The sequence below is a fragment of the Solanum pennellii genome, chromosome 2 (genome assembly GCF_001406875.1).
Source record: "Solanum pennellii chromosome 2, SPENNV200".
NCBI lineage: Eukaryota > Viridiplantae > Streptophyta > Magnoliopsida > Solanales > Solanaceae > Solanum > Solanum pennellii.
This window is the reverse complement of record NC_028638.1, coordinates 55842833-55870305: the sequence shown is the minus strand read 5'-3', so window position 1 is coordinate 55870305 and position 27473 is coordinate 55842833. Positions and strand designations below refer to the sequence as shown.

General features: G+C 33.2%; 6 protein-coding genes across 13 annotated transcripts; 3 read left to right on the top strand and 3 right to left on the bottom strand.

The window, feature by feature from the left end:
* Positions 1–68: 68 nt before the first annotated feature.
* LOC107008847 (lysM domain receptor-like kinase 4) lies at positions 69–3470 on the bottom strand. Of its 2 annotated transcripts, none has more exons than XM_015208042.2 (2): positions 1324–3470; positions 69–343 (listed from the first exon to the last, which is right to left on the bottom strand). In XM_015208042.2, exon 1 carries the CDS (start codon positions 3272–3274, stop codon positions 1334–1336), a length of 1941 nt encoding a protein of 646 aa, XP_015063528.1. In that variant the 5' UTR covers positions 3275–3470; the 3' UTR covers positions 69–343; positions 1324–1333. The 2 variants fall into 2 exon arrangements, with proteins under 2 accessions (XP_015063528.1, XP_015063527.1); XM_015208041.2 differs by lacking the exon at positions 69–343 and adding an exon at positions 354–687.
* A 736-nt stretch (positions 3471–4206) lies between these two features.
* LOC107009456 (protein YeeZ) lies at positions 4207–8491 on the top strand. Of its 4 annotated transcripts, none has more exons than XM_027914363.1 (9): positions 4207–4652; positions 4747–4839; positions 5648–5726; positions 6208–6286; positions 6442–6481; positions 6564–6698; positions 6838–6975; positions 7273–7543; positions 8267–8491. In XM_027914363.1, exons 1-9 carry the CDS (start codon positions 4429–4431, stop codon positions 8276–8278), a joined length of 1071 nt encoding a protein of 356 aa, XP_027770164.1. In that variant the 5' UTR covers positions 4207–4428; the 3' UTR covers positions 8279–8491. The 4 variants fall into 4 exon arrangements, with proteins under 4 accessions (XP_027770164.1, XP_027770163.1, XP_015064280.1 ...); XM_027914362.1 differs by having other exon boundaries at positions 8264–8491; XM_015208794.2 differs by having other exon boundaries at positions 4208–4652; positions 7273–7393.
* Positions 8492–9672: 1181 nt separating this feature from the next.
* On the top strand, positions 9673–13274 carry LOC107012002 (probable vacuolar amino acid transporter YPQ2). Of its 2 annotated transcripts, none has more exons than XM_015211706.2 (12): positions 9673–10191; positions 10291–10333; positions 10415–10441; positions 10527–10628; positions 10707–10810; positions 10984–11155; positions 11896–11988; positions 12066–12161; positions 12273–12293; positions 12391–12449; positions 12613–12703; positions 12792–12923. In XM_015211706.2, exons 1-12 carry the CDS (start codon positions 9932–9934, stop codon positions 12822–12824), a joined length of 1101 nt encoding a protein of 366 aa, XP_015067192.1. In that variant the 5' UTR covers positions 9673–9931; the 3' UTR covers positions 12825–12923. The 2 variants fall into 2 exon arrangements, with proteins under 2 accessions (XP_015067192.1, XP_015067191.1); XM_015211705.2 differs by having other exon boundaries at positions 9676–10191; positions 12836–13274.
* Positions 13267–16461, bottom strand: LOC107012003 (probable galacturonosyltransferase-like 1). Of its 3 annotated transcripts, none has more exons than XR_003576952.1 (3): positions 15366–16461; positions 15196–15288; positions 13267–13503 (listed from the first exon to the last, which is right to left on the bottom strand). XR_003576952.1 is itself a non-coding variant. In XM_015211707.2 (2 exons), the coding sequence occupies exon 1, from the start codon at positions 16444–16446 to the stop codon at positions 15367–15369; it is 1080 nt and encodes a 359-aa protein (XP_015067193.1). In that variant the 5' UTR covers positions 16447–16461; the 3' UTR covers positions 14827–15288; position 15366. The 3 variants fall into 3 exon arrangements, 1 of the variants encoding a protein (XP_015067193.1); XR_001455965.2 differs by lacking the exon at positions 13267–13503 and adding an exon at positions 14250–14626; XM_015211707.2 differs by lacking the exon at positions 13267–13503 and having other exon boundaries at positions 14827–15288.
* Positions 16462–20578: 4117 nt separating this feature from the next.
* Positions 20579–22809, bottom strand: LOC107008836 (E3 ubiquitin-protein ligase RNF185). The gene is made up of 2 exons (XM_015208028.2): positions 22615–22809; positions 20579–21651 (listed from the first exon to the last, which is right to left on the bottom strand). The coding sequence occupies exon 2, from the start codon at positions 21595–21597 to the stop codon at positions 20935–20937; it is 663 nt and encodes a 220-aa protein (XP_015063514.1). The 5' UTR covers positions 21598–21651; positions 22615–22809; the 3' UTR covers positions 20579–20934.
* Positions 22810–26090: 3281 nt separating this feature from the next.
* Positions 26091–27292, top strand: LOC107010488 (elongation of fatty acids protein 3-like). Its single transcript, XM_015209773.2, has one exon. It carries the CDS (start codon positions 26318–26320, stop codon positions 27155–27157), a length of 840 nt encoding a protein of 279 aa, XP_015065259.1. The 5' UTR covers positions 26091–26317; the 3' UTR covers positions 27158–27292.
* The last annotated feature ends 181 nt before the right edge of the window (positions 27293–27473 follow it).

Below are 27473 nucleotides of genomic sequence, written 5' to 3'. Positions count from 1 at the left end.
TTGATTGAGCTGGTCTAGCGTGTAATTTCTGTTTTATACAGTCTTGCAAGAAACTAAGATGCAACTGCTTATAAAGGTGCCGTCCATCATAATAAATCGAGGAATAAATATTTTATCGGGAAAAGTAAGATCACTAGACGCGCCAAAAAGAATTATTTTGCTAAAGCTAAGACAGCAGACTCTAAACTTGATCACAACTTGATATAAAGAGCAACAACTCCTACTATGCTCAATTCTATGCAAGTTGGATCAGCTATTTGAATCCTCATTGTCCATATTGCTGCTGACTCAACCGGATCTTAGTCCAAAATGATCACAAATTAATATACCACTGGTATTATACCTGTCATAAATCATTTGATTACAAGAAGCTCGAATATACATTAATCACGTTATTGCACAGGTATTCGCTTTCTATTCAGGGGCCATAAATAAATAAAAAATAATAATAATAATAATAACAACCACTAGCCTGTTGTCCTTTTTGAACAAAGTCAAGTCACATTAAATTAAGCAAATAAACCAGCCGGCCCTGCCTTCATTTTGCCCAAGATATGTATTCAATCATTGCATTTGAATGCTACAAGTCAATGTTTCCACTTTCATCTTCTTGTTGATCACATACCTATGCCATCATCATCATATGCAAAAGCCTTCTAATACTTTATTGTTCTTGACCAGCAAATTCTAGAACTCAAAGACGGTTTTATTAATAATTAGTTTTCAGACGGCTAGACTAGCTCATAATTGTGGCATCAGTGGGAACATAAAGGTATATTCCTTCAATCAGTTAGCTTTTCTTTATACTCAATTTACGTTCAGCTGATTCTACAGATACAACATAGCTTTATAAACAAGCTTGACCTGTTGTGTTCACAAGTTGTATACCAACCAACAATACGAGATGCATAAACAAAAGACAGGCCCAGTGATCCATTGTCACTATAAGGTATAGCCAGCAAGTTGCTTCTTTGATCTATGATTCAAGGTAGATTTAGTTCTGTTGTTTCAAACCAGTTATCAGGATCTTTGTTATGTATGAAGTAACTTTGTTTTTCTAGGTTAAATCCAGGACCTATTTGCGCTTGTAACGTATCTGGAACATGAGGAGGACTACATGCATAACTCAGAGCAAGAAAGAACATAAGTAAGAGAGCACAAGGTGGCTTGACTGAAATGTTAAACTGATTTTTTGTAGGATAAATGGTGCAATAGCTCTTCCAAATTCATAAACAAGGTAATAACAATATGCACATAACAAATCATGCTAGATGTGGAAGGAGGAAAAAACAAAAACAAAATAAACAAAAAAGAAAACCTTACAATCATTGATCTAGGGCAATCTATGTGGTGACACTGAAGTGCTAAATGACGTTTCCCATGAGTGTGTGGCTGTCATAATTCTTGAAACAGATTGCACAATCTCATCCGTATTAGGGCGATGTGAAGGATCTTTCATTAGGCAGTTATCGATCAATCTGACCATGGCAAAAGCAAGTTCCGCAGGGTACTTCCCTTGCAGAGAAGGGTCGATGAAGTTGCTCAAATTCTCCTTTGCATTATCATCATTAAGCACCGGGATCAACAACTCAGCCAAGTTTGTGTTTGAACCTTCATATAAAGCGGAAACTTCTTTCCCGGTGAGAATCTCCAGCAACAGAACTCCCAATGCATAGACATCCAGCTTCGGTGAGACTAGCCCATTCTCCAAATACTCAGGTGCCATGTAGCCTTGGGTCCCAACTATGTGCCTTGTCAATGCAAACTCACCTTCTTGTCCATCTGCTGACCTTGCTAGACCAAAGTTAGCAATCTTGGCTCTTAAATCACCATCAAGAAGTATATTATCACCGTTTAAATCCTTGTGAACATGAGGTGGGGATGTGTAGCTATGGAGATAGTTAAGTCCTGTAGCCACATCAAAAGAAATCTGTACTCTTTGTGCCCAACTTAGTGACTTCTGATCACCATTATGGTGACATATCCAATCACTTAATGGTCCATTGGCAGCATATTCATATACAAGATACCAGTGACCATCATGAAAACAAATTCCCGATAGACTAATAAGATTAAAATGATTGATTTTGCTCAACAAATTAATTTCCTTTGATACATCACCACTCATTTTCTTTATAGCAGCAAAATCCCCATTTATCGTGCCCCGATAAACAGATCCCTTAATCAAACATGTAGGACTGAAATTTTCTGTGGCTGCTTTAACCTCTTCAAACTTGTAAACCTTAACAGATTGAGCTATGCTGGATAAACTTTCCAAAAACTCCTCTGATTCTTCTTCAACTTTCTTATTCGACGGTTTCTCAACAGCTTCAAAGCTTTCAGAAACAAACTGTGGATCAGCTTTCTTTTCCTTTTTCCTGAAAAACAAAAAGAAAACAACAACCCCCAGAATACACAAAGCAACAAGTCCTCCAACAACACCAGCGACAACATATATCCAAGTTTTGTTCGAGCTACTCTCCGATACAGGGACAGCAGGTGGTGATGGTGTTGTTGTCGCAGGGGGCGGTGGTGGAGATGGTCCAGCAACTTGGGAACTCAAAGGTGGGGTCAATAAAGGAACTAATAGAGTAGTATTTGGAAAGACAGTAGGAGCATCTTCTGGTATACTATTAGCAGCAAGAGTTGCCCTAAAATCCACCCCAAATTTATCACTAATAAAGGCAACAAATTCCCCAGAAGCAATCAAATAAGTAAGCAGATAATTTGTACCATTATTAGTTTGGTTTTGCGTAGGACAAGCACATCGCAGAGGAACATTAATTCTTGAACCAACAACAAGATTGTTAGCTTGTTCACTGTTCTCCGCGTTGATAGCTTGACAAGTTGACAATCCTTGTAAGGTATTCATTGCAATATTCAAGAAACTATCATCCCTTCTGATAACATAAGATGCATTTGATTGATAAAACTGACCTGAACAAGAACAAGTGACAGGAACAAGAACCATTTGATTGGTGTTAAAGGTAGCATTTTGAGAAACTGAATTGAGCTGAGAGAGCTGTGAAGGATTAGCACCCAGTAAAGAAGAGATTGAGGACACAGTATTGAAAGGGGGTTGAGATCTGAAGGTCAAATAAGATTGGCAAGTACGGTTAACGCCATTGCATAAATACCCAAAAGCAGAAGTGGAGGTATCTTGGCTGCTGCAGTCATTTGTTCCACTTCCAAAATAAGGCTGTTGTGCAAGAATTGAAACAGAGAAATAAGCAAGAATGATGGTAAAAACAAAGATGAGATGAGAATAATTCATTTTCAGTTCATTAGAATCAAGAAAGATTAGTTCAAGAGACTGTTGTGTTGTTATATAAGCGTAGCACAAATTTTACTAATTTTTTAGACAATAATCAAATACCAACGCGGCATTAATAATGTTTCAAAAGAAAAAGTCAACGTAAATGCGTGTAGGAATATTATATGAGAAAGAGAATAATTGATGAACCATATAGGATTATAGGAGTTATATTTAATCACAAAATAATTTGGTGGTTGATCCTTGAAGATTAAATATTGTGTTTATTACCAGACCCATCGCTATTAGAGGTGTACTGTTCCATAGACGAATATACATAGGCTGTGCATTTGTCATTGTGATCTCTGTTAGTCAATCCATAAAAGGTGGACGTTCAAGTCAACGTCTCAAAATAAATAAAATTATATTTCTCTATTCACTTTTAATTATGATGTTGAATTTTTTGAAAGTTAATTTGATTAATTTTTATATTTTAAATAAAAAAATTTAGATATTCAAAAACTATAGAAAAACAACTATTTAGATATCAGTATAATAAAAAATATATCGTAAATCATTAATCAAAATTATTTTTATTTAATTTTAAAAATAAAAATTACAATTAAAAATGAATATCAACGTAAAGAGGAATAAAAAGGAGGGAAAATTTAGAGAGGCTACAATGGAAAAAATGGAGCAATTGGCCCACCTGAAAATTATTTGTAGGCAAGAAAGCGTGTGGATTGTGGAGAGGTTTTAAGCCGCTGAATGAAATTGACTCGAATATCAACTATTCAAGTGGAGATACTTGTGCTACTAATTTGACTCCTTCAAATCTTTTGGTCAACTTTAGAAATAAGTTTTGAACAAGTTCCTTGGGTGGAAATTTTTGAAAAGTATAAAAATAAATTATTATTAAATATAAAAATATATAATGTCACGTAAATTAGCAAGGAAAGGAAAATTATTTTTTTACGGTTAAACCTATTTGGTTGGTGGTTTGAAGAAGAGAAAAACTGAAGCCTTTATACTTGGGCTTTCTATTGAGGCCGATTAGCACCAAGTCACCAATACGGCCCATATATTATTAGCCCAAAGCGCTTTGGGACGGGCTTACGAGCTTTCTGTTTAAGTTTACCAATACCTGTAAGTTTCAGAGCATAGAGCTATCTGGAATGGAGATTTGCCGGCTGCCAAATCAACCGGCTGTTATTCATCTCCGGCAGGGTCAAACTGCCGGAATATATTTTATTAAAACGCCACAGTTTTCATCTAATATTAAATGCAGTGTAGGTGAAGAATCCAGCACTAAAAACCCGGATTTGAAAAATCGAATGTTCATTCTGGGGATGGGTTTCGTAGGAAAATTCTTGGCTGCAGATTTGAAAAGCAATGGATGGTGAATAAGACTAATCCTTGATCTCCTTTTCCTCTTTTCGTAGTAGTTGAAGTTGTGAAAAGCAGCAAGCTGTTAACATTTGTTTATTGCGTAGGGAAGTTACAGGAACTTGTACCAGTACTGCACGGAAGAAGAAATTAGAGGAAATGGGGTTGCATGCGCACATATTTGACGCTACTGAACCACAGTGAGTTTTCATGTCATCTCTCTTATTCATATAAATGTTCTTTGGTCAGAACTCAGAACATAACTCCACTGTTGTTGGAAGCTTCGTCCTCAACTCTTTTAACATAACAAATTAAGTACGTCGTTGCTGCAAATTTTGTCTAAAGTTGAATATGGATCAACCCTTTCGGATGCAACTAGTCGCCTCTTAAAATAACACACTAGGATTTTGCTGTATATGACGTCACTGCTACTGGACATTAATCAATGGCTAAAATGGCCAGAAAATGATATGGTAAAGGGACATAGTATAATGAAAACAACTGGAGAATAATTGAATTCTCAAAATCTAAAGGAATAGAGGCAAACCATGTGTAATATAACTAGGCAAGTGACTTCAAATGATAAATGCATAATGTGTAAACTTCGAATTGGTGGAGAATTAGAATATGTGAAGCAAAGACTTTAATGGCAAGAACTCCTAAGCTGTTGTTGGTTTTCCCTTTTGTGTTTACTCCTTTTTCAAACAAAATATACAGTACACAATACTTTCATGAATAAAGTGAATGATAAATTTCTTTGTTAAGTAGCAATTAAGTCTCTTTGATTCAGTTCTTTTCTCACACTGTTGTTGTAATAGTTACTTCATCCAAATAAGATCAAAGTTAGGTTGTGTTTCTTATATCCAGACTAATGTGTTCATTGATTTCTGATTTAGGGTGTAAATGTAGGATCACATATCTCAACCTCCATACTTGTAGGCGGTTTTATAGAAGAAACACTCTTTCTATCTCCCCCCTGTTCTGATAAGTGTTTATGCTCTCTTTCAGACAGGAAGTCCTCGATATCTTGAAATTCCATTCACATCTTCTTATCTCCATCCCTCCAGTTTTGGGTGTTGGTGATCCGGTAAATTTACTCAGTATTATGCTGCTGTTATAGTAAGCAATATGACAAACATAGGTCGTGCTAATTGTAGAGACCTTCCATGTGAACGTGTTTATTGATGATGTTAATACTAGACATTCCTAACGACTTTTTCTTTGTCACGATATTCAAATGAACTATGATAAAAAAGAGTAGAAGTTAATTTTGTTTCTTCTTATCGTTTATCTTAGCTTTTTTGTGTTTCTTTAGGTGTTAGAATTCTTTTTCTTAGCTACATTTTGCTATTATGCTCAATAGTTAGCAATATCATTTATTTGAAGATTGTTTACTTTTGAATCTAAAAAATAAGGTAAACTCATGCACCGAAGCCATAAAACTTTCTATGTAACTGTAGAATCTGGAATGGAATGGAGCTATATGGTATCATGAAAAACTGTAGGAGAAGTTTTTAGTTTACCTTTCCGCTAGCTTACTTATTTAGTAATAGTTGTGTGTACTGCAGATGCTTCGGCGTAAAGAATTGCTAAAAGAAAGACTAAAGGATGGTAACCTCCAGTGGCTTGGTTACTTGTCATCAACAGGTATGTCTTTTTTAACTATTGCAGGAAGAAATTTTGCATTTGTATTGTTAATCACATTGCTACATGGTAAAACTACTTCTTTGGACAGACTGTATTCACAAAGTCTGTTATTGACTACTGATCCTAAGAAATTTGTTTCCCTTTTGGACTATTAGGTGTTTATGGAGACTCTGGTGGTGCATTGGTTGATGAAGAGTAAGTCTATGTTAATCAAGCACTCAATTTCTTTGGTGCATTCGAAGTAGTCATCCTAGATTTATATGTTACCATATTTCAGGTTTCCACCTAGCTCGACGACTGAATTGGCTAAAGCAAGGATAGCTGCAGAGGAAGGATGGTTACATCTGGCTTGTGATGGAAGGGTCTCTGCCCAAATATTTAGATTGGGTGGCATATATGGTCCTGGTAGAAGGTTGTTATGAGGACATGTTTACTCTAATTGGACATTGCAATTGTTTTTCTCCGGATATGCTGCATCCAGCAGTTAATCTAATGAAGCACTCTTTGATTTAGTTGCAATCTGACTTACTTTTACTAATGTTTTATTGTAGTGCTGTTGACACTATTCTCAAGCAAGAGCCTCTGTCTAAAGGTCAGAAGATGAGATTCTCCAGGCATTATACCTCCCGTATTCACGTTGCTGACATCTGCCAGGCTCTTAAGGCCAGCATACAGAGGCCATCTCCTGGGTACACATTTTCAATAACACTACTCTTTGTTCATCCAATTAGATTGTCTTAAATGTACGATTTATGCTTCTTCCTTTATTTCCAAGATAATAATAAATCATGCCTCTGAAGTTGGTAATACCTTGTCCGCATAAAAGTGGATTAGAAGCTTTAGCACACTTCTGTATTTGCTTCTGCTCAGGGGTTTCTATGTGCAATAACTTTTAGGTCATTTTGATGGGGGTACTTTTCAGCTTTCTATTTAATTATCTTGTAAGTTTCATCTTAATCAATTTATTGTCTGGTTTGGCATTTCAGGCATATATACAATGTAGTTGATGACGATCCTGCTCCTAGAGAGCAGGTATTTAAGTTTGCTAGGAACTTGGTTGAGGAGAAATGGCCAGGCCACTTAGTCTTCAACAACTCCGCTGAAGAGGTAAAGTCTCTAATCCCGCAGGGAGGTTCAAGGGGAGAGAAGCGAGTCTCCAATAAACGCATTAAAACGGAACTGGGAGTGAATCTGCTTTACCCTACATATGAATCTGGATTACGGAGCATTATTGAACGCATAGAAATTCCATTTGGCGTAAGTTGATTGCTCTATCTTTAGACCGGGAATGGAAGGTTTCCAATGTATGTGGTGTTTAGGATGAAAAGATTGAGCTATTAGGATGAAGTAATTTTTGTCGACGTGATGTAGCTCAGAATGCAGATATGACAACTTGTTATCCTTTCTATTTTTTTTCACAGATAATAAGATAGTGATAATGCATTGTTGGAGAATCTCATCCGCATAATACAACCTGTAAATTAGTACGCATTTAGTAAGACCATGTGACATACACCATGGAGTCTTTTCTTTCTAAATTTGGACAGATTTGATTTTGGAGTTGGGAAATTTAAAATGAACTTGTATTCCATATGCAACATTAAACAAGAGGACAGAGAATTTCCAAATCCATTACGTAGTGATGAGATATATTTCCTGAGCAAATATAACAATTTTTTCTTTAGTTATTGAAATTAAATTAGATGTAAAGTATTTCATTCCATTTTCCTAATCGTATTCAATCCCTTGGATATCCATGTCAGCAATTTAAGATAGTTGAGGATAAACATCATTGTAATTTGTGAATTGTTACTAGAAAAGGTATGCATATAGGGATTGGGAACAAGTGTAAAATGCGGGTGGATACGTGTCGAAGTTATCTGATTGACGCAGCGCATGTTCGCCGCATATATGAAAGTGGAAACGTCTTTTGTCGTTAGCTACTATACAATCCTGAAAATGTTCTTTTTGATTTAGCAGGTGAAGAGTTAATATGTTTTGAAGGATAATGATGAATTGCCCCATTCCATCGACTCTTCTGTCCCATACTGCGCTGCTCATCAAGTGGAATACAGGTCGTCTGCTCAAAAGGGATGGCAAGTTGAGAGTAATAAATCAAAAAATAGACGTACTATTTATGTCTGCTTGCGTGCATTCAACATATTATGTAAATCAACACGGGAATAACTTATATAAATTTCAGAAGCTAATTGTTTAAATATGTTTTATTTTGAAATTTTACGTATTTCATTAAATTTTGGTGTTTCTGAATACATTAAAAAAAGTCCAAATACATATGTGAAAAAATAGGTTTACAAGGCAACCATTCACTTTAAATCGAAAATAAATTCGATATAATTTACCAGAATCAAAAAAATGATCAAATTTGAAAATCACTTTTATATTAATTCGATAAAAGATTAATTTTCTTTTTTGAATGAATATAGTATATACTTATCAGGATTGTTTTTCAATAAAATAATAGGTCACAACTTAACAAGGCGTACATACCCTGGTACGATCAAGGAGTACTTGATTTGTACTTAATGTTTGATGATATAACAAATACTGTACAACTCCAGGATTGATAGTGAAAATTAGGAGTAGTTGAACCCGGCCAATATAGCGTGTCTAATTCAACATGATGCTTCCTTTCACAAGAATGGTTCGTATAATCAGAAGGGTGCAGTCCATATATTAGTTAAGGTCCCCTTTGCATTACTGAAGAGTTACTCACATTAATGTCAAATGTTGCTAAAACAAAAAAAATGCCAAAAGCTATTTAAGCTATCTTGTCTTTTACTGCGTGCTGCATTAGAGCCACAGTTTCTGCCGCGTATATCATATTGACATAAAACATACTTCTATATTTCAATTATGTCATTAATCGAAAGGTAAGACTAATATAAAAAATAAAAAACTAAGAAGAGTAGCATATATATCACTAATAATAATTGAATTTAATGAAATTAATACATTAAACGTTTAATTAGCAATATGTTTGTCATCTTACAGGTAATTTGTCAACGATTAATACCGAACATTTGTTGAAAATAAAGTTTGATTCGATAATATACAAACAAATTACGCTTTCTTTTTTTTTTAATTTAACAAACTACGTATTAAATATTCATACAGCATTGTTTAATTACAAAGCATGAGCATCTTTTTCTTTTTTGTTAAACGTGTCAATGAATAAAATTATTTAAAAACAACAATTGATGATAAAATAAATATTGTGTCTATATAAATGATAAAAATTTCATAATAAAAGGGTTAAAAGAATTGTTCAACTAAATAATAAATTTACCTATTGCATAATCGTATGTAAAAATAAAATAAAAAACTCAATCGAGTACTATAGATTTCTTTTCCGGGTTCTCGCAGCAGTTACGGGCCACAAGAATAGGTGGTGTCGTTTAAGCGTACTTGCCCCATATTTTTGAGGGGCAGAAACGTTAAAGCAACGCAACAAGGTTACAAACTCCGAGCATGTTTTTGTTTTACTCCTATTTGTCTTGTTAGTTTTGAGTACTTACTATTCGACCTCGGAGGGGTTAATGCTATACCCTATATATATAAATATATGTATGTGTCCCTCAGTTTAGTACTGTTCGATTCATCATTTGTAGAAGAAATTAAAAAATGAAGGTACTTATGTTGTTGCGACAGCAGGAGAATTCAATAGCGTATTGTGTAAAAGAGAATAAACCATGCGTTGTTGGTTGGGTGAATTTGTATTTCAAAGATTGCCTTTGCAATGTCCGTGATGAATTCTCTTTCGGTTTTGGTTTTGTAAGCCTAATCTGTTGGGCTGTTGCCGAAATCCCACAAATTGTCACCAACTTTCGAACCAAATCCAGCAGTGGTGTTTCACTTCTTTTCCTTCTTGGTTGGGTTGTTGGGTAATTAATTTTATCTGTCATTACTCCATTTTTCTTCAATTTCACAATATCTAAAAAAGAAATTCTGAACCATAAATCTCACCATTTTGTTCGATGCAGTGACGTATTCAATCTAACAGGTTGCCTTCTCGAGTCTGCAACGGTGAGTAGCTTAAAATATCATTAAATTAATTTGGTTTAATTAATGTTTCTCATTTTTTGGTGTTGTCTTCTCTTCATGCAGTTGCCGACCCAATTGTACACAGCTGTGGTAATATGCAATCTTTTTATTTACTAATTAATCATATGAGTGGTATTTTGTTTTTCATTTTACTCATCTGTAAAATATGGAACAGCTTTACACAGCGACTACTATCATACTAGTGCTGCAAATCTTGTACTATGATTATTTCTACAAGTGCTGGAAACGCAGTGAAAATGAAACTCGACAATTAGAGGTACAGATTAAACATTCTCAAGCTGATTAATTAATTTAATGACATGAAAATCGACAAAATTTGATTAACTTTAATTAGGTGGAAGAAGTACTGAAGAAGCCATTGAGACCACAAAAAACAACAGATTCAGGGATTCCAATACCCAGCAGATCGGCATCACGCCCCATGGACTTCTATTTCATGTGAGTGTTTTTTTCTCAATTTTTCCCGTGTCACATGATACATGTCTTTTATATAGAAGTAGTTAATTTATTACTCAAATATGGTAAATTAATATGAACTAAGGAAGTTGTCAGTTTTTCGGGTGGGTTAATTAGATTAATTTATTGCTAAGTATTTAAATATCTGGGAACAGGTCTGCAAGATCATTGGCTGGCAGTTCAACCCCGCCATTTAGGTCGAATTTGAGGCCTATAGCAAGTGAGCCGTCTGCAGTGGGGCTTAACCACAATTACTCTTCAGATGATGATACGGTTGATGCACCATTTAATATTTCTGTTAGCCAACCTAAGCCCATCCCGCGATCTGTAAGTGAATTAGTTCTATTACTTCTTATATTGATTTGTTAGAGTTGGTCTTTAGTTTAGTGCAAGTTGAAAATTTTCTGATGTCTGCTTGCTTATAATATTATTGATTTGTTAGTGTTGGTGTTTAGTTTAGTGCAAGTTGAAAATTTCTGCTGTCTCTACTTGCTTATAATATCGTGCACATACTGTATGTACTGTGAAGTATTGCTGGTCCCAATATATGAGACAAGTAACCAATATTCCCATAGGCATAATGCCCAAAAGCCAAGTCGAGAGGGTTTCTCTACTTTGTCCACTTCCTATATATATATATATGTAATATTGTAATGTGAAATATTGATGGTCCGAGTATATACCAGAAGCATCATATATATATATTCCCACAGTCATTGTGCCCAAAGGCTAGTTGAGAGGGGTTTCTCCTCTCCTCGGCGGAGCCTCAAGGGATCTGAAAAAAATGCAAGTATGGCCCACCTAAAATTCGAATATATGAGCTCAATGATTTTGAGTTAAATTTACCGCTGTCCTCTACATCAGAATTTCCTTATTTCAAAGGGATTTGACAATTTATATACTCCATAATAGAGAATCATTTTTCCATAATTTTTTCGATGAATTAAGAAATTTAAAATTTAATTGAATCCACTTTGGAGATGTAGTTTCATTTTAAACCTAAAAGTAATTTTATATATTTTTCTTGGTCTGGGATGATAAAATTTTTGATAGTAGACGATTTTCAGGCAGGTTATGGAGCGTTCTTAGCAACAGCGTCTGGAATGCCTCACCAGACAAAGGCTTTAATCGTTGGATTTGGTGGAAGAAAATTACTGCAAGTATGTTTCTTCAGTAATTGCATCTTAATAATGTGAAAGTTTCAGGGCTGATTCCGGACATATTTCTTTTCTGGCAGGAGCATGGGACGGAGCACAGTGCACTTGGCCAATGCTTGGGGTGGATGATGGCTGCTGTCTACATGGGCGGTCGGATACCTCAAATATGGTTAAACGTAAGTCATGATTCTTCTTCACTTTATAATTCCAACAACATGCTAACAGTTAAAGTTCCAGTCCTATTTTGTCTAATGCAAAGCCATTGAATATATTTCTTTGTTTGACAGATTAAACGAGGGAGTGTCGAGGTAAATATTGCACAGAATCCTCCTCTGGACTTTTTTAAACTTGCATTTTGGGCATCAAGCAAAAGGCTAATGTGCATTCTTTTTACACCATTAACAGGGCTTAAATCCTTTCATGTTCATGTTTGCACTCATCGCCAATGTCACTTACGTAGGGAGGTAGTTTCCCCTTTATTTAACTCAGTTTAGTTAACATTTCCAAATATATTTGCTCTGTTTACATATATATGTTAAATCGTACTGAATATATGAAAATTAATTTGTCATTAAAATACATTCGATAACCTTTTAATAATTTGCTTGTTCTGTTCACGTGATGCAGTATACTACTTAGATCAACTGAATGGAGTAAGATTAAAGCCAATATGCCTTGGTTGTTGGATGCTGTTGTCTGCGTTGTGCTCGACTTATTTGTATCCTCACATTTCTCCTTTAGTTTTGTCTTGGCAATTTCTCAAACAACACATTTATCTGCTGTTTTCTTATACCACTTACTAGTAGTTTGTTCATTTTTCCAAACTGTCGGGGCCTTAACACATGTATAGATCATATTACAATATGTCTACTACAAATACTTGCGAAAGAATCCTTCCAGCTCCAATGGCAGAGAAGACGAAGGAGCTTACAAGAAAGCAAATAAAAATTGAGGACAAATTGTTACAGCATATGGCTAGATGTTGGCTACTTTACTCTATACTCCTGTAAAGCCTTGGGATCTCACTGATCTGCAACCAATTCGGGAGACCGTTGCAGCTAATCTTCTAGTAATCAACTCTTACCTCCCTTCTAAAATTATCTAATTTATTAACCTGTGTTTCGTAATTAGTGATGAACTTACTATCTTGTGATCAGAATCTTATTCTGAACTGTAGAAGAATTTCGGAGAGGTTCTTTTAACTTGTATGCCTCTAGTTTAATATAGCTAGCGCATACCTTGTTACGTATCTTCTTTAGTTTGAAATTTACATGTTTTTTACATTTTCACATCATAGAGCTGTGTCTTAATCTATAAGGGGCTATATTTTGTAACTTTTTTTTTTATCGTCATGGATGTTCAACTTTTTCAATTTAATATATAAGAATTTCCCTAAAGAATATGGCCTGCAAATGATACGTGAAGCTTATGGGCCTCTTTGTTGGTCCAGAAAAGCTGCGTACGTAATTTTGAATGACAAGGTGAAAATTCGCAGTCTTTAATCTTTATGCTTGACTCCTTGCAAACAACAAGGACAATGAATTAATGTTTGTCAATTAGCTCCTTGTGACAAAGTTATATCAAGAATGTACACACTAAAAGGTGGAGTGCAATTAAAAATCAACGTAGGAAGCAGCATGACTTGTTCGTATCTGCATTTAACAATGTACTCTATTTACTCGCCACATGATTGTGTGAATGTGGACCGTGGTGCTGTGATAGCAGTGACTATGAACAAATTATTGACGTTTCAATTAACAATGTGTGGCTGTTTGATTTATTTTCACAATTTCTGAATTTTTGTCTTTGAATGATACATCATGTGTATGCTCTTTTATCTTATAATCTAAAAAGTTAAAAGTGCACACTTTTTTTTTGTCAATAACCATTTGGTATCCGATATGACTGTTTGATCACTAATCATCTATTTATACGTTCGCACCATCATGAAGTGATCCTTACCAGAGGGGCATGGGGGTTCAAATTCAATTATTAAGGGAGAAGGAATTTCATTTAAACTTCTTGATGTTAACTTGCAAAGTTTAATTTATTTAATTATATAATGACATCAATCTCAAGAAAGCATCTTCATGATTGAATAAGATGAGTTATTGAAATAATGAGTCACTATCAATAAAGACATGTCATGACTCTTTGTATTGGGCTTCATAGCAATCCATTTGCGTATTCAGAGGCATAACTTATGGCTTAACAAGTAATGTTTACCGACAAAATCTTGATTGCAGTTTCTCAATAAAAGCATGCTCTAGAAAATAACAGAAATTCATTTGACTTGTAAAAGGGCACATAATTAGAGCATTTGACTACCTCTTAAACTTTGCTTTCTACATTCTTGTCTTTACATGTTACAAACCAACTGTTGAAAAAGACAGAATTTGCACTAATGTGATTCTTTATGTGCAGTGGCTTAAGCTCACTCAGCTCCTTACTTTATTTTTTATTTAATCAGCCGCTGACAAGATTTAATATGAAATGCTTAAAATGCGGAATGACTTTTGTAGAATCTGTACATGTTTCATCCATGTGGTTTTGTTTTAAAATCTACCTGACTTGTCCCGCACAAACAAATCCCTCTCACTGCCGACACTCGTTCTCCTCTCTCTTTTCCTCGTCAAATTATCTGTGTGTGGTCGACCCAAATGACATTCCATAAGTATTTTTTGGTATGATACTAATTATTTTTCTACCACCAACTAAACATACACGTATATCACTTTTTTTTTTTTTACTTCCACGGTTCCACCAATCTGAGTTATATAAAAGATGATGACAAGGAAATCATAGAACGAGGTTCACTTTAATTGCAAAAAGAAAAAGAGAAAAAAGGAAAGTATGCTTTGGTGAATTGAACAAGAGCTTACAAGTGAAGAAATGGATACTATATTTAGATGAAATGAACAAACAGTAGTCCTTTTTTTTTCAATTGTTGTTTAGAAAAGCCTAAAATGGTGGGAGTGAGAACAGTAAGTGCGTTATATTTCATGGTATGTCTCAAGAATATCATGAAATACCTATAGCAGACAAGGCTACGTCTTATTTCCTTTCTTTAATAAACTTAATTGATCGCAAATAAAAAGATTTCATATCATAAATGATTTCATGTCATAAGTTCAAAAATAATACTCTATTAATGTAAGAATTCTTGGCTAGCTACTGTATACTATAATCTATAAAAATAGTAGACCTCACCTAGCCCTTCTGGGGTGACTAGCTCCGCCATAACACAATCGAAGAGGATCACAAGACACAGATCTCTACTCTCGATGTCAATCTCTAATACACCTGAAATCATACAATAGTATTAGGCAAATTTGAGAATTTACATGAAAAAAAAGAATATTTGAGAGTAATTCTAGTACCTTAAGATTCAATTGTATAAGGTGTTTGCAGTAGGTCATAAGGTGACCATAGACCATCTAACGGACAAGGGCGATTCGCGTCAAGTCGAGCCCATGGTTTGCCCTTTCCACTCCAATGCAATAGACTAACTGGACCAGGGTGCAAATCCCGACAGAGTCCATGAAAATTATCTCCACCAAGACCATGTTGGTTCCAGCTATGATCAACCGGAGCTATATTTCCAGCAAAAACAAGCAGAAAAGGGGGTAAAGATCCCAATTCATAGATCCTCATTCTCTTTTGCAACTCCATCCACTCCACAATCTTAGTAGTATAATCCCCTGCTCTCCATCTCTCTAGATCAATAACCATCACTCCAGTATTAAAATAACAAGGCCTTCGATTTCGATTTGCAAAAGTTAAGGAAAGAGAAGGATTAGACCAAAAAGTCGGCGTGAAGTAAGTAGTAAAATTAGCATTGCAGTATTCAGGTGCTGCTAAAACAGAGTCCCCTGTTAGAGGCGTTGCTGCTAATTCAGCAATGTCGTCTACTAAAACAAGGTCCGAATCAAGATAAACAACCTTTTGAAGTTGCTGAGGAAGTAGATCAGCAAGATAATTGCGAGCATAATTTAAAGGACAATCTAAAGCAGAGCGAATCGAGGTTGAAATTAGTCCTGCTACAGATGCAACATCTTGAATTGGATAAATTGTGAATTGAAGATACGGAAATGATTTCGTAATAGTGAAGTTCAAATGTGTGGATTCAGCAGATGAAGAAGAGACAAAATGGAATACAATGTTTTCTGGGCAAGAAGAGTGTTGTAGCACTGAAAGAATAGCAGCCATAGATCCCCTGAGATAAGCTATATCAAGAGTCATAGCTACATTTACCGAAGAATTAATTGAAGAACAACTCGGGGAATTATAGAACTGCGGTGCTTCTTTAAAATGGAGACTGGAATTGGAATTAGTGTCAGTGATTGCAGAATTAGTACCATTTAGTGTGGATAATAAAGAGAAAATGAAGAACAAGAGGGGGGTGCCCCCAGATCCCCTAAGTTTAGGCATAATGGAGCAGGGAGACAAATTATAAAACATGCCACACAAATATCCTTTATATATATACTACTCCTATCATAACTTCCCTTTGCCCCGCTTTATTAATGGTATAAGTAAGAATTTATTTAGTTATAAGTACAGTGTTTAAATTCTATGAATTCAATTAGTCAAAGAAAAAAGTAATCTAATTTCGTATATATAGCACTTAAGAAAGTGATAATGGGTTTTAGACCAACTTATTTATTACTGGATTCTATTTTTCATTTGGAAATAAGTAAATTGACTTTTTTGTTTTAATTTATAAGTCAAATATCATGATTCATAATTTATTTTTATTATTCTAGATCTATATTAAATGCTCATAATGATTTTTCAAAATTTATTTAAATATTATTAAATTATTTTAATTTAAAAATAGTCAAAATAAATCAATCTAAATAGACTCACGTGACGATAAGAAGGTCTAAGTCAGTTGGCAGGTAGTTCATGCGGGTCTCTTTATTTTATTGGGGGCTTTCTTCCTTAACTTTTGGGTTAGTTTAAAATAGATGTCGAAATTAGGTTAACATTTTTAGAACCAAAATCATGATTTTGCCAATATAGCGTTACGATGCAATATTCTTCAAACCAAAATAAGTGAATTTGGAGTGTGAAACACCATTTGTAAAAGTTAATTAGATATACTAAGTAAATAATTATTTGAAATTATTGCCTTTTTACTTTTTCCAAAGTTTTGTTAAAAGTAGGCATTTGAGATTTGAAAAACTCATTAAGAGCAGGGCAATTTTTGAAAAAGTTAATTAATAATCTCTTTGACTTTGAGAAAATCATTTATTTTGAACCTATAAATAATTAAGTACTAGAAATTCACTTAATTTAAAGTCTATGTATTCTAAATTTTTAGGATGGCGACAAAATCATTATAAATTCTAATTTTAGAACGGCAATATTAAAAATGCGCCATAAAATTTGAAAGTTTATAAATTTTTTTTATTTTAAAATAAATTTTATCTTTCTTTTTTTTAATTAAAAGGTTTTAAAGTGAAAAGATTGAAAATATTCAAAAAAAAAATAACATAGATAAAATACTATTCAAGCCAAATTTACTACATTTTCTGGCCAATAGGATTTTCTCTTTTTAATAATTGAGTTATGAATAATTTTTATACATGTTTAGTGGAAATTAAATAGAAACTAAGAGGTAAAAGATATGCTGTGGAAGTTGAATATGGAAGTGTCCCCAATTTCTTAGTTATTATTATAGTGCTCTTTAGCGGGTCGGTAGTATTGAAGTCCATAAGGAGAATAACTCCAATGAAATGAATTTCAACGTTGGCTCTACTCCCAGATAACATCAATTCTACGAGTTTTTAAAAAAATTAGATATTCAAAAATTATATGAAAAATACTATAAATTACAATTTTATATATTAATAAAATAAAATAATTCATTACAAATATTAATTAATATTTTTATAATTTAACTCTAAAAGGAGAAATGATCGTGACAATTAAAATTGAAAGATGATATTAAGTTGAAAAAGTTTCCATTGGACTAGTACTATTCTGCAATTTCTATAAATATCGGCATACCCCATTTAATTGTAAACCTACTTCTAACTTTAGCTATTAAAGCATTAGTCAAATACTTTCTCCCCATGTTAGTTGTACATCATATTACAAATAATTATCTCAAATTATGTTAATTTATAAAATTAAACTAATATTAATTATTTTTATAATTAATAAAGTTTTTGAAGTATAAACAAGTTTGTAAAATTTCAAAAGAAATAAATCATAAGGGGTGAATAAGTAAAATAATTTTTATCTGTCATATCTTAAAAAATATGTAAAGAAGAAAGTGGACAACGAAAATAGGACAAAGAGAGTAGTTTATAGTTTATACTTTATACCTATACTGAAATTTGCCTTATGGATATTTACACATGGACGAATTGAAGAGAGGGTCGATAAGATCTATCATAAATCGAAATGGAAGTGGAATCTAATAGTTGCAACAAAGTAACAAGTAATAGGGACTTATCGTCTTTATATAGCTTTAGCTGCATGCATGCCATGCCCCATGTGATCCACTACTGAGATATATACTATGCTCTTTATTTATTATTATCCCTAAACGACTTAATTGCCCTAACCTAAGCTTAAACACAATGCCTTTTTTTTTATACCTAGATTACATTTTGGCATATGTTACCTTCCTCATTCATTAGTATTTAGTTGATACCAACTGTCACACATGTCTTGGAAGGGCGACTAGATTAGAGTATTAGTATCGTCGATATGAAAAAATCAATATATGAATATCAAGAGAGCATTAAACGAAAGCTTACAAGAACAACAATCACAAAAAATAAAACAATAACGTGATGTTGAAATGGAAAGGATAAACTAGTAATTATTACATCCGTATTATTAGTGTGTATATATAGGGTTAATTGAAGGAATAAATAATGCAGTGACCAGTATGGTTTAGAAATTGTCATTTAATTGCCCTAATGATGAATAAATGTATATATTAATTTCACATGTTCATTGTTTTAAGATGTTCCAACAGAACTGAAGGAGACTGACACTGATTAGTGTGTAGTTACTCATTATCAGGAATTTAAAATCTTGTCTCTTTAATATAACTAACTAATATATCACATCGACTGTCTTTGCTCTGCTTTATAATTAATAGAAACATATTTAATTTAGAAAATGTTGAAACAAATTGACATCAATTTTAGTCAAAATGGAAGGTCAATTTGCTTACCTATATATAGTGAGTAGGAAATAGGCACTGTAATTCTAAATGTTACGATATATTTTCAAACCTTTTTTTGTTTTCACTTTGGCACACAGCTGTTCTTGCTCTTTAATTCAGCTATCAATCCAATAATGTTAAAGCAAGAAAATCATATGAGGTAAATGATGGATAAATTGTTTAGAAACTGTTGCTGATCACTTTTCTTGTCATATTTTTAATTTGAGTGTTCCTTAAAATCATGCTCGTAGCTGTTATCCTTAAACATATTAAATGTTAACTTTCTTCAATTAACATTTTATCTTTAATTTTTCTTCAGTAAATAAAAAGAGCGTCAAGTTAATCTAATCAATCACAATAGTGAAATATATATAGGTATTTCTCACTTAATCTAATTAATTAGTACTGTTTATCACTTTCAAGAATAATTAACTAGGACGAATGTACTCAATAATATTTTTTATTTACTTTTTAATCTATGGTCCGAAGGGAGCATCTTTGGCAGATAAAAATGTCATGATTTCTTTGTTATAGAGCTTTTTTAGTTGGTTGGTAAAGTAAAAGTGGAGAATTACTTCGTACCAAACATTATTGTAACTTTAGCTTGTAAATGGAGAGGGACTCATTTAATTTGAAACCTACTCGTAGTGAAGCATTAGTCAACAAAATATTAAAAGCATTAGTCAAATATATATGTGAATTCCCTGTTTCACTTTAATGCAGATGGACCTACTTGTGATCTGATCCCATTTCCCTTTCAAAAATCTTTTCTTGTCTTTATTTACTATCAGTGCAATATTTGAGAAGTAACTAATCTATGATCCCAAAACCACAACCTGATATCCTAACAATCTTCACCATTATAACTACTACCTAACAGTAAGCAGTTCAATAAAAAGGAATCCAACGATGAGACGGTCATGACGATACCTTTCAACAACGGAAATTCTCCTCATCACTGGTCTGTGAGACTGATCTGATCTACTGAAGACACTGCTCACAAGGTAGGCAAAAACAGGCACTGCAGAAGAGGAAAGAACGTTTCAAAGAGGTAATAGAATAGTTCCTCCAAACTGTCATACAGAACTCATTAAAGATGAAACTGAACTATCTGGAAACTGGACAAGGACTTGCCACCTCATCATATTAATCCAACTATATTTTCTAAACTACTCATGGAATGCTTTATCATTACAGTTGCCATACGTTCACCCTAACCTATTTTGTACAGACACCAACCAAACGTGAAGCCCGGGAAAATTTTTCGTCATTCAAGGGCAAAGTAATATCAATCAAATTCAAATCAAAACACAAGTAGCCACACTGCTATTCCACTATGTCACTATTGTAAATCCTCTATTTTCTTTAGGGTAAAGCAGGGGTTAGAGAATGAACTACGATTAATAGAACTAAAAATCACAAATATGCCTTCACCGTACTGTCCAACATCACAAACAAATGAGGTTATAACCACCCAACTAAGCAGATGACCAAAAATCATTACAAGCCATCAAGAGCATGGGTTACTTTGGTATCCTCACCCAACAGAAGGTGCAAAAACAACGAGCTAGAACCACTTTAAGTATACAAAATATACACATTACACAGATATAAACTTGTTACATTAAAGTAACAGAGTGCTCGCATCTATAAAATCACCAAAGTTAGTAGTAACTTCAAGGTGAGTGCAGAATTGACATATCCACATGCACAAAATCTGATAGCCAACATTAGCATCAGGGGTAGACCAAATCCATTCTTTAGCCTAACAAATAAATTAGCACAAGAAAACCAACAAGTAAAAACATTAACTTGAGATTGCTATCTGCTTGTCCTTGAGCAGTGTCTTGAGCGTTACGAACATGTGGCCCGTGATATGCAGGAGTATATCCAAAAGGGTGATTTGATGCGGTAGGATATGCTGTGGGACCAGGAAATCCATGAAACTGGAAGCTGAGCAATGAAGGGAGCAATCCACCAAAACCAGCAGACATTGTAAAGTTACCAAATCTTGCAGTTGCTGTTGGAAACAATCCTCCCATGTGCCCAAATCCATGATTAGGAAAATGATTTGGTTCAGGTTGAGGAGCAGTTTCAGGTCGTTGTCCAGCAGGTCTACTAGGAATTTCAAGGCCAGGAATTGGTTTTGATCGGGGATCAGTAGAAGTTCTTCCTCTTCCATAAAGTGGAACTAACTTCTCCTCTTGAATAAGTGCCTTACAGACAGGGCATTCATGGCACTGCGAGTGAAGACGTAACCATCTATACAGACATGGCCAACAGTAAAGGTGACCACAGAGTGTCACAATGGGATCTTGGGCCAATTCAAAACATATGTTGCATTCAAAATCACCAGCATCATTGTTCCCATCTCCGGAGGAAGAAGAAGAGCTTTCAAATGCCCTGGTAGTTGAGTCCTGCATCTCACTCAGTTTTATTTGAATTGGAAATATCAGAAGTTTGCAAACACCCAAAACCTGACAAATAAAAGTATTAAGGGTTGGTCAAAAAGAATGAAAGCAGATGCAAAAGGAATACCAACTCTCCATTTAAATACACCTCAAACAGTGTGTTTGGTATGGCAGAAAAATGATTCACCATGAATATGTCAAATAACCGAAAAGGTTCATACCAAGTATACATTATTTCGACTACAAGGACAGAATGACTTCCATCACGACATTTTCCTCTACGAATATATTTTTCCCTAAATTCTTGCATAGTATCTTTCTTTCAACTAAAACAAGCTAAATTTTCAATCTAAAACCCTTGGATTAAAAAAATCAACAAGACACCCTCCTAATAAGCTACATTCCGCCTTGTATTGCCATGTTTCACAAGGATATATAAAAACAAAAGACAAGAAAATGATATCTCAAGACCATAGGACAAAAAGTTAGATGCTATAACCTCTTACTCATATGAAGGATATAATACAAACAAAAGACAAGAAAATGATATCTCAAGACCACAGGACAAAAAGTTAAATGTTATAACCTCTTGCTCATATGGTAGATCTAACTGATTTTGCATAAGCCAAACATTTTTCCAAAAGGAAATTACCCACATGATATAATATACGATAAAAACCAGCACGAAACGGAAACCTCAAATCTGATCAAACCCTATGTCACGACAGCACAAGCAATAACTAATTAACTTCTTGAAACCGTCTATATCAATCTTATGTTTATTTCACATTTCATTATTCGGGCCCAAATCATGGAAATTATTTGCCTTTAACGCCTCAATTATTACACATACAACAAAAAGGTAAAAACTAAAATCTACGCAATCTTGATTCTGAGAATTCAAGATTTCAATCGAGAAAAGGTTTTCGATTTACATAAAAACAGAATAGATCAGAAAAAATCAAATTTTACATGCAAATTGAAAAAAAAAATTAAAACGAAGAAGCCTTCTAGGATGTATGAACGTACCGATTCAGAAGAAAAGCAAGGGGATTCAAAGGCAATGAATGGATCGAAGCTAAAATGCGGTAATTGAGCCCTTCAATTATTAGTATTGAACAAGTATTGACTCCATAGAAGAAAGAATCTAGGGCTTTTCACCCTGTCTATCTCCCAGAGTTCTTACCTAAATTCATCTCTAATTTCAGTTATACCCGGGAGACGGTCAAGTGGATACCCGTCATTGCTTTTTTATTGGGCCCTTTATGTTTTATGAAGAGGATGTTGGATTAATAGGCCGAGGCCCAAACCTTCATATTCTGTGGATTTTGGGTTGATTTGATTTTCGGTACATCTTAAATGTTTAGCCAAAATTAATGTAATTTCGAGAAAAAAAATTACTAAATAATGTATTAAAAAGTTTTTATTAGTTATTACTAGTCTTATCCAAATTATCTAGCAGTAGTTTTAATAAGTATCAGTGATTTCTATCAAAATCTAATAAATTAAACTATAAAATGAAAAAAAAAATGTAATTAATATTTTTTAAACTCAATAATAAATCAATTTTGTTTTTCATAATTAAAGAGTTTTAAAACTGATAGAATATCAATCTCCTAATTTTCTCTTAATTAATTAGTAATTAGTATTCTTTTTTATAAATTTTTCCTACATTTTTACTTCCTCGCTATATCTCCTTTTTAAAATTCATAGTAAATCTTATTATACATGCCTTTATTCTCTAGTTTATTTTCTAAAAATCCATTACATAATTGAATTCACTCCATTAAGTAAATCAATTTGTATATAGCATATTTTATACACAAATCGTATACTAAAATGTTTGTATAAATTTTGTTTTAAAAAATTACGTAATTCAATTTGTATACCATATTTTATACATATATATATTTATATAATATAATGTGGTTATAAAAAAATAAATAAGTAAATCAATTTACATATCATATTATTTTGTGATTCCATACCATATGTACTCAAACAAAAATAGTTTTCATACATATGATAGTACTAAAAATATTTTCTATTAATAAACGCTACACGAAATTCATTCACACATCTTAACTTGATGTAAAATTGATCAGGACTCTAATCGTTATGTTATTTGTCAAAATGATAACTTGAGAAATGGAAACAATAAAAAATGGAGAGAAAGTAAATTCATCAATATTGTAAATTCGATAGGATATAACCGCTTACAAATAAATAGACCTAAAGACTAAAAGTAGGCTTAGAATTTGATTCTCCTATATTATTGTAAATAATTCTAGTATAATGGAGCATAAGAACAAGAAAATTGTGTAGAAATTGTAGATAATTCCAGTATAATGGAGCATAAGAACAAGAAAATTTAGTAGAAATTGTCAAAAGTAAACCTTTTGAGTTGTGGATCATTGAGGAAAAGAAATTGTGGGGCATCAAAAGGTTAAAAACGTGTCCTAATGAATCCCTTGAGGTTTTAACCAAATTAAGCCATTATATAAAGCCATTCACCAAAATAATATGTTTTTCTAAAATTTTATAAAACTAGTATAAACGTATTTCACAGTAACGTTTTAGGAGATATTTTATTTTTTAAAAGTTGATGGCGTCAGATTGATATACGTTACTCACAGTAACGTTTTACTTCTAAAACGTTACTCGTAGTAACGTTTTAGGAGTAAAACGTTACTGAAAATAACGTTTTAGGAGTAAAACGTTACTTACAGTAACGTATATCAACCTAATGCTGTTAGTTTTTTTAAAAAAAAATATACCCTAAAACGTTACCGTGAAATATATTTATACTAGTTTTGTAAAATTTTAGAAAAATGTATTACTTTGGTAAATTATTTTATATAATGGCTTAATTTGGTTAAAAATTCAAAGGTTAAAAACGTGTCCTAATGAATCCCTGCTTCATTAAAAAGGTCAAATTATAATGTGGTTGAAGTAAAAATAGTTACATAGTGGAGTCACTTAAAAGGTAATTAGTAAGTAATAACTCTCTATGGTATAATATTATATTTGCTATTTACTGAAATTTTCTTTAATATATACCTGCCGAAAAAATGAAGTCTTTGAAAAGACGGAAGTACTTATGATTATGATATTTAATATAAATTATAGGGAAAAGCGTCGGATATACCCCTCAACTTTATCATTTGGAGCTGATATACCCCTTGTTATAGAAGTGGCTCATATATGCCCTTACCGTTATACAAACGGCTCATATATACCCATGCCGTTACAAAATGGCTCACATATACCCTTCCTTTAACGGAAGTTAAAAAATTGGTTTTAAATTTATATTTATTACTTATAATTTTTTTAAAAAATTATTTAGGTGTATATATGATTCTTCTATCAAAATTCAAGGTATATTTTAATTTTTTCATACATAAATTATTTTTTGACTTCTTTTATTATAATTATTTGAGTTTCTTATTCTTATTTTATTTTTTTCTTACATTCCTTAGTTTAAAGAAAAAAAATTAAACTATTTTTTTTTGTGTGTATTGTAATTTAATTTCGTATTCAAAGAAAAAATTTGGTCATCTACAATAAGTTTTACAAGAATATTAGTGAAACATAAATAAATTTGATTATCAAAATAATAATTATAAATTAGTCATTGAAACAGAAAAAGTCAAAAAAAAATATGTTTGACGAGGATTAAATTTACTCATATAGGATTATATTTTTTAGAAAAAAAAATAAAAATTTAGATTAAAATTATTTTTTTTTCATTTCCGTTAGAGGAAAAGGGTATATGCGAGCCATTTGTTTACAAGTAGGGGTATATATGAGCCACTTTCATAACAAGGGGTATATCAGCTCTAAATGACAAAGTTGAGGGGTATATCAGACCATTTTCCCTAAATTATATACTCTCAATGATTTAATTTAATTTAAATGGAGTTTAAGAAAAGAAAAAATAAATTAATCTTGTAGTTTTAAATTAAAGTTGTGTCAATTGTATCAAAATATCCTATAATTTTGTGATCTTAAACATGTCATGTAGAAAGTTAAAGTGTTGTCAAAAAAGAAAAGGCGTGATTCTTTTTGAAACAGACTAAAAAGGAAATAAGATCATTTTTTTTAAAACGGAGGAAGTATTAGTTTCATCTTGAACTATTAACATTTTTAAAAACACTCTTTTAATTGATTTACTAAACTTAAATACAATTTCGATCTTGTAGCATGAATAAAATACATCTCTAAAATTTCACCAAATTTAAAAGAATTTTCAACACTTCTCTCGACTTATCCGATAAGAGTTTGAGACTATTTATTATATCACATGACATATCAAAAAGTATCGAGAAGCATATCTAAATTAAATTAATCGAGTAAAATAATTATTAAAACTGTCAAACTATTCTAAAATAAAATTAATAATTACATCAAATCGATAAATATTCTCATATACTTATTCCTACAGTAAATTAATTAAAATAAGTCATAACAGAAAAAGTGGCAAAAAGAAACTTTGATATTCAACGTTTATAGATGAGTCCTAGGCCTAGTACTATATATAATAGCACAAAATTTTATAAGCAGTCATTTTCCACCGAACATTTCACTCAAAGCCTCATAAAAGAATCGGAGCTACTACTGGTGTACTAAAAAGTCTAGCTGTGGAACTACGCAGTCTTTTGTGCAAAACACATTAATTCATTATCAACTTTTTAATTTCAAATCATTTCTCCAGCTCATAGCAATTTGTTCGATGATTCACATCGTGCGTTATTATCTCTCCCAGCACCCTTCTGTTGTAAATTTTCGTTGGAGTCATAGCCAATCATGGGGTAACACGTGGTTCTTCCTCTTCACCTCCATTGCTGCCTATGTTATCTTCTCCCTCTTCCTCCACCTTTTTCTCTGCCTCCTCTTCCGCAACCGCCGTCCTCTCCCTCTCGGCCCTATCCCTGCTGTTCACTCCCTCTCTATGGTCCTAATCTCCCTCACCATCTTCACCGGCATACTCCTCTCCGCCGCCGCTGAAATCCGCGAAACTCGATGGTTCTGGCGCCGTAACAAAACCACCACTTTCCAGTGGCTCCTCTGTTTCCCTCTCGGCACGCGCCCTTCCGGACGTGTCTTCTTTTGGTCCTACATTTTCTACCTATCTCGCTTCCTCCACACGCTACGTACTTTCTTCTCCATTCTCCGTCGTCGAAGACTCTCCTTCTTTCAACTCTTCAACCACTCCATACTCATATTTATGTCCTTCCTGTGGCTAGAATTCTCGCAATCGTTTCAAGTACTTGCAATACTATTTACAACGCTTTTATATTCTGTGGTTTACGGTTACAGATTTTGGACGGCGATTGGATTGCCAAGCGCGTGTTTCCCGTTTGTTGTAAGCTGTCAGATTCTGTTACTGGGATGTAACGTTGTGTGCCATGTTGGGGTGCTGTTGCTCCATTTCATGAAAGGTGGGTGTAACGGAATTGGGGCATGGCTTTTCAATTCAGTGCTCAATGCTGCTATTCTATTTTTAGTCCTCAATTTTTATGTGAAGGTGCATTTGAAGAAAAGGAGTAAAAGAGACTTGAAGTGCATCTAAATTGTCTACTTTTTTTTTAATATAAATATAAAATTTTGTATTAATGTTATGTCAGTTGGCTTTGTAAATTATGTTAAAAGGAAAGTTCGATCTTCACAGTTATGAATATATGTATATTACTAATTGATACATCTATCAGAATCTATAGCCAATGATGTAAGTTGTGAAATTCAGCTGGAATCATGGCAAAGTCATTTCACGCATGGGCAATTGCTTCCCTTTAAGTTTTTCGGTAACATAATTCCAAAAAGTAATTTATTTAAAAAAAAAAACTTTGGTTACTCATTAACTTGTTATACAATTGTTGTGATAATAT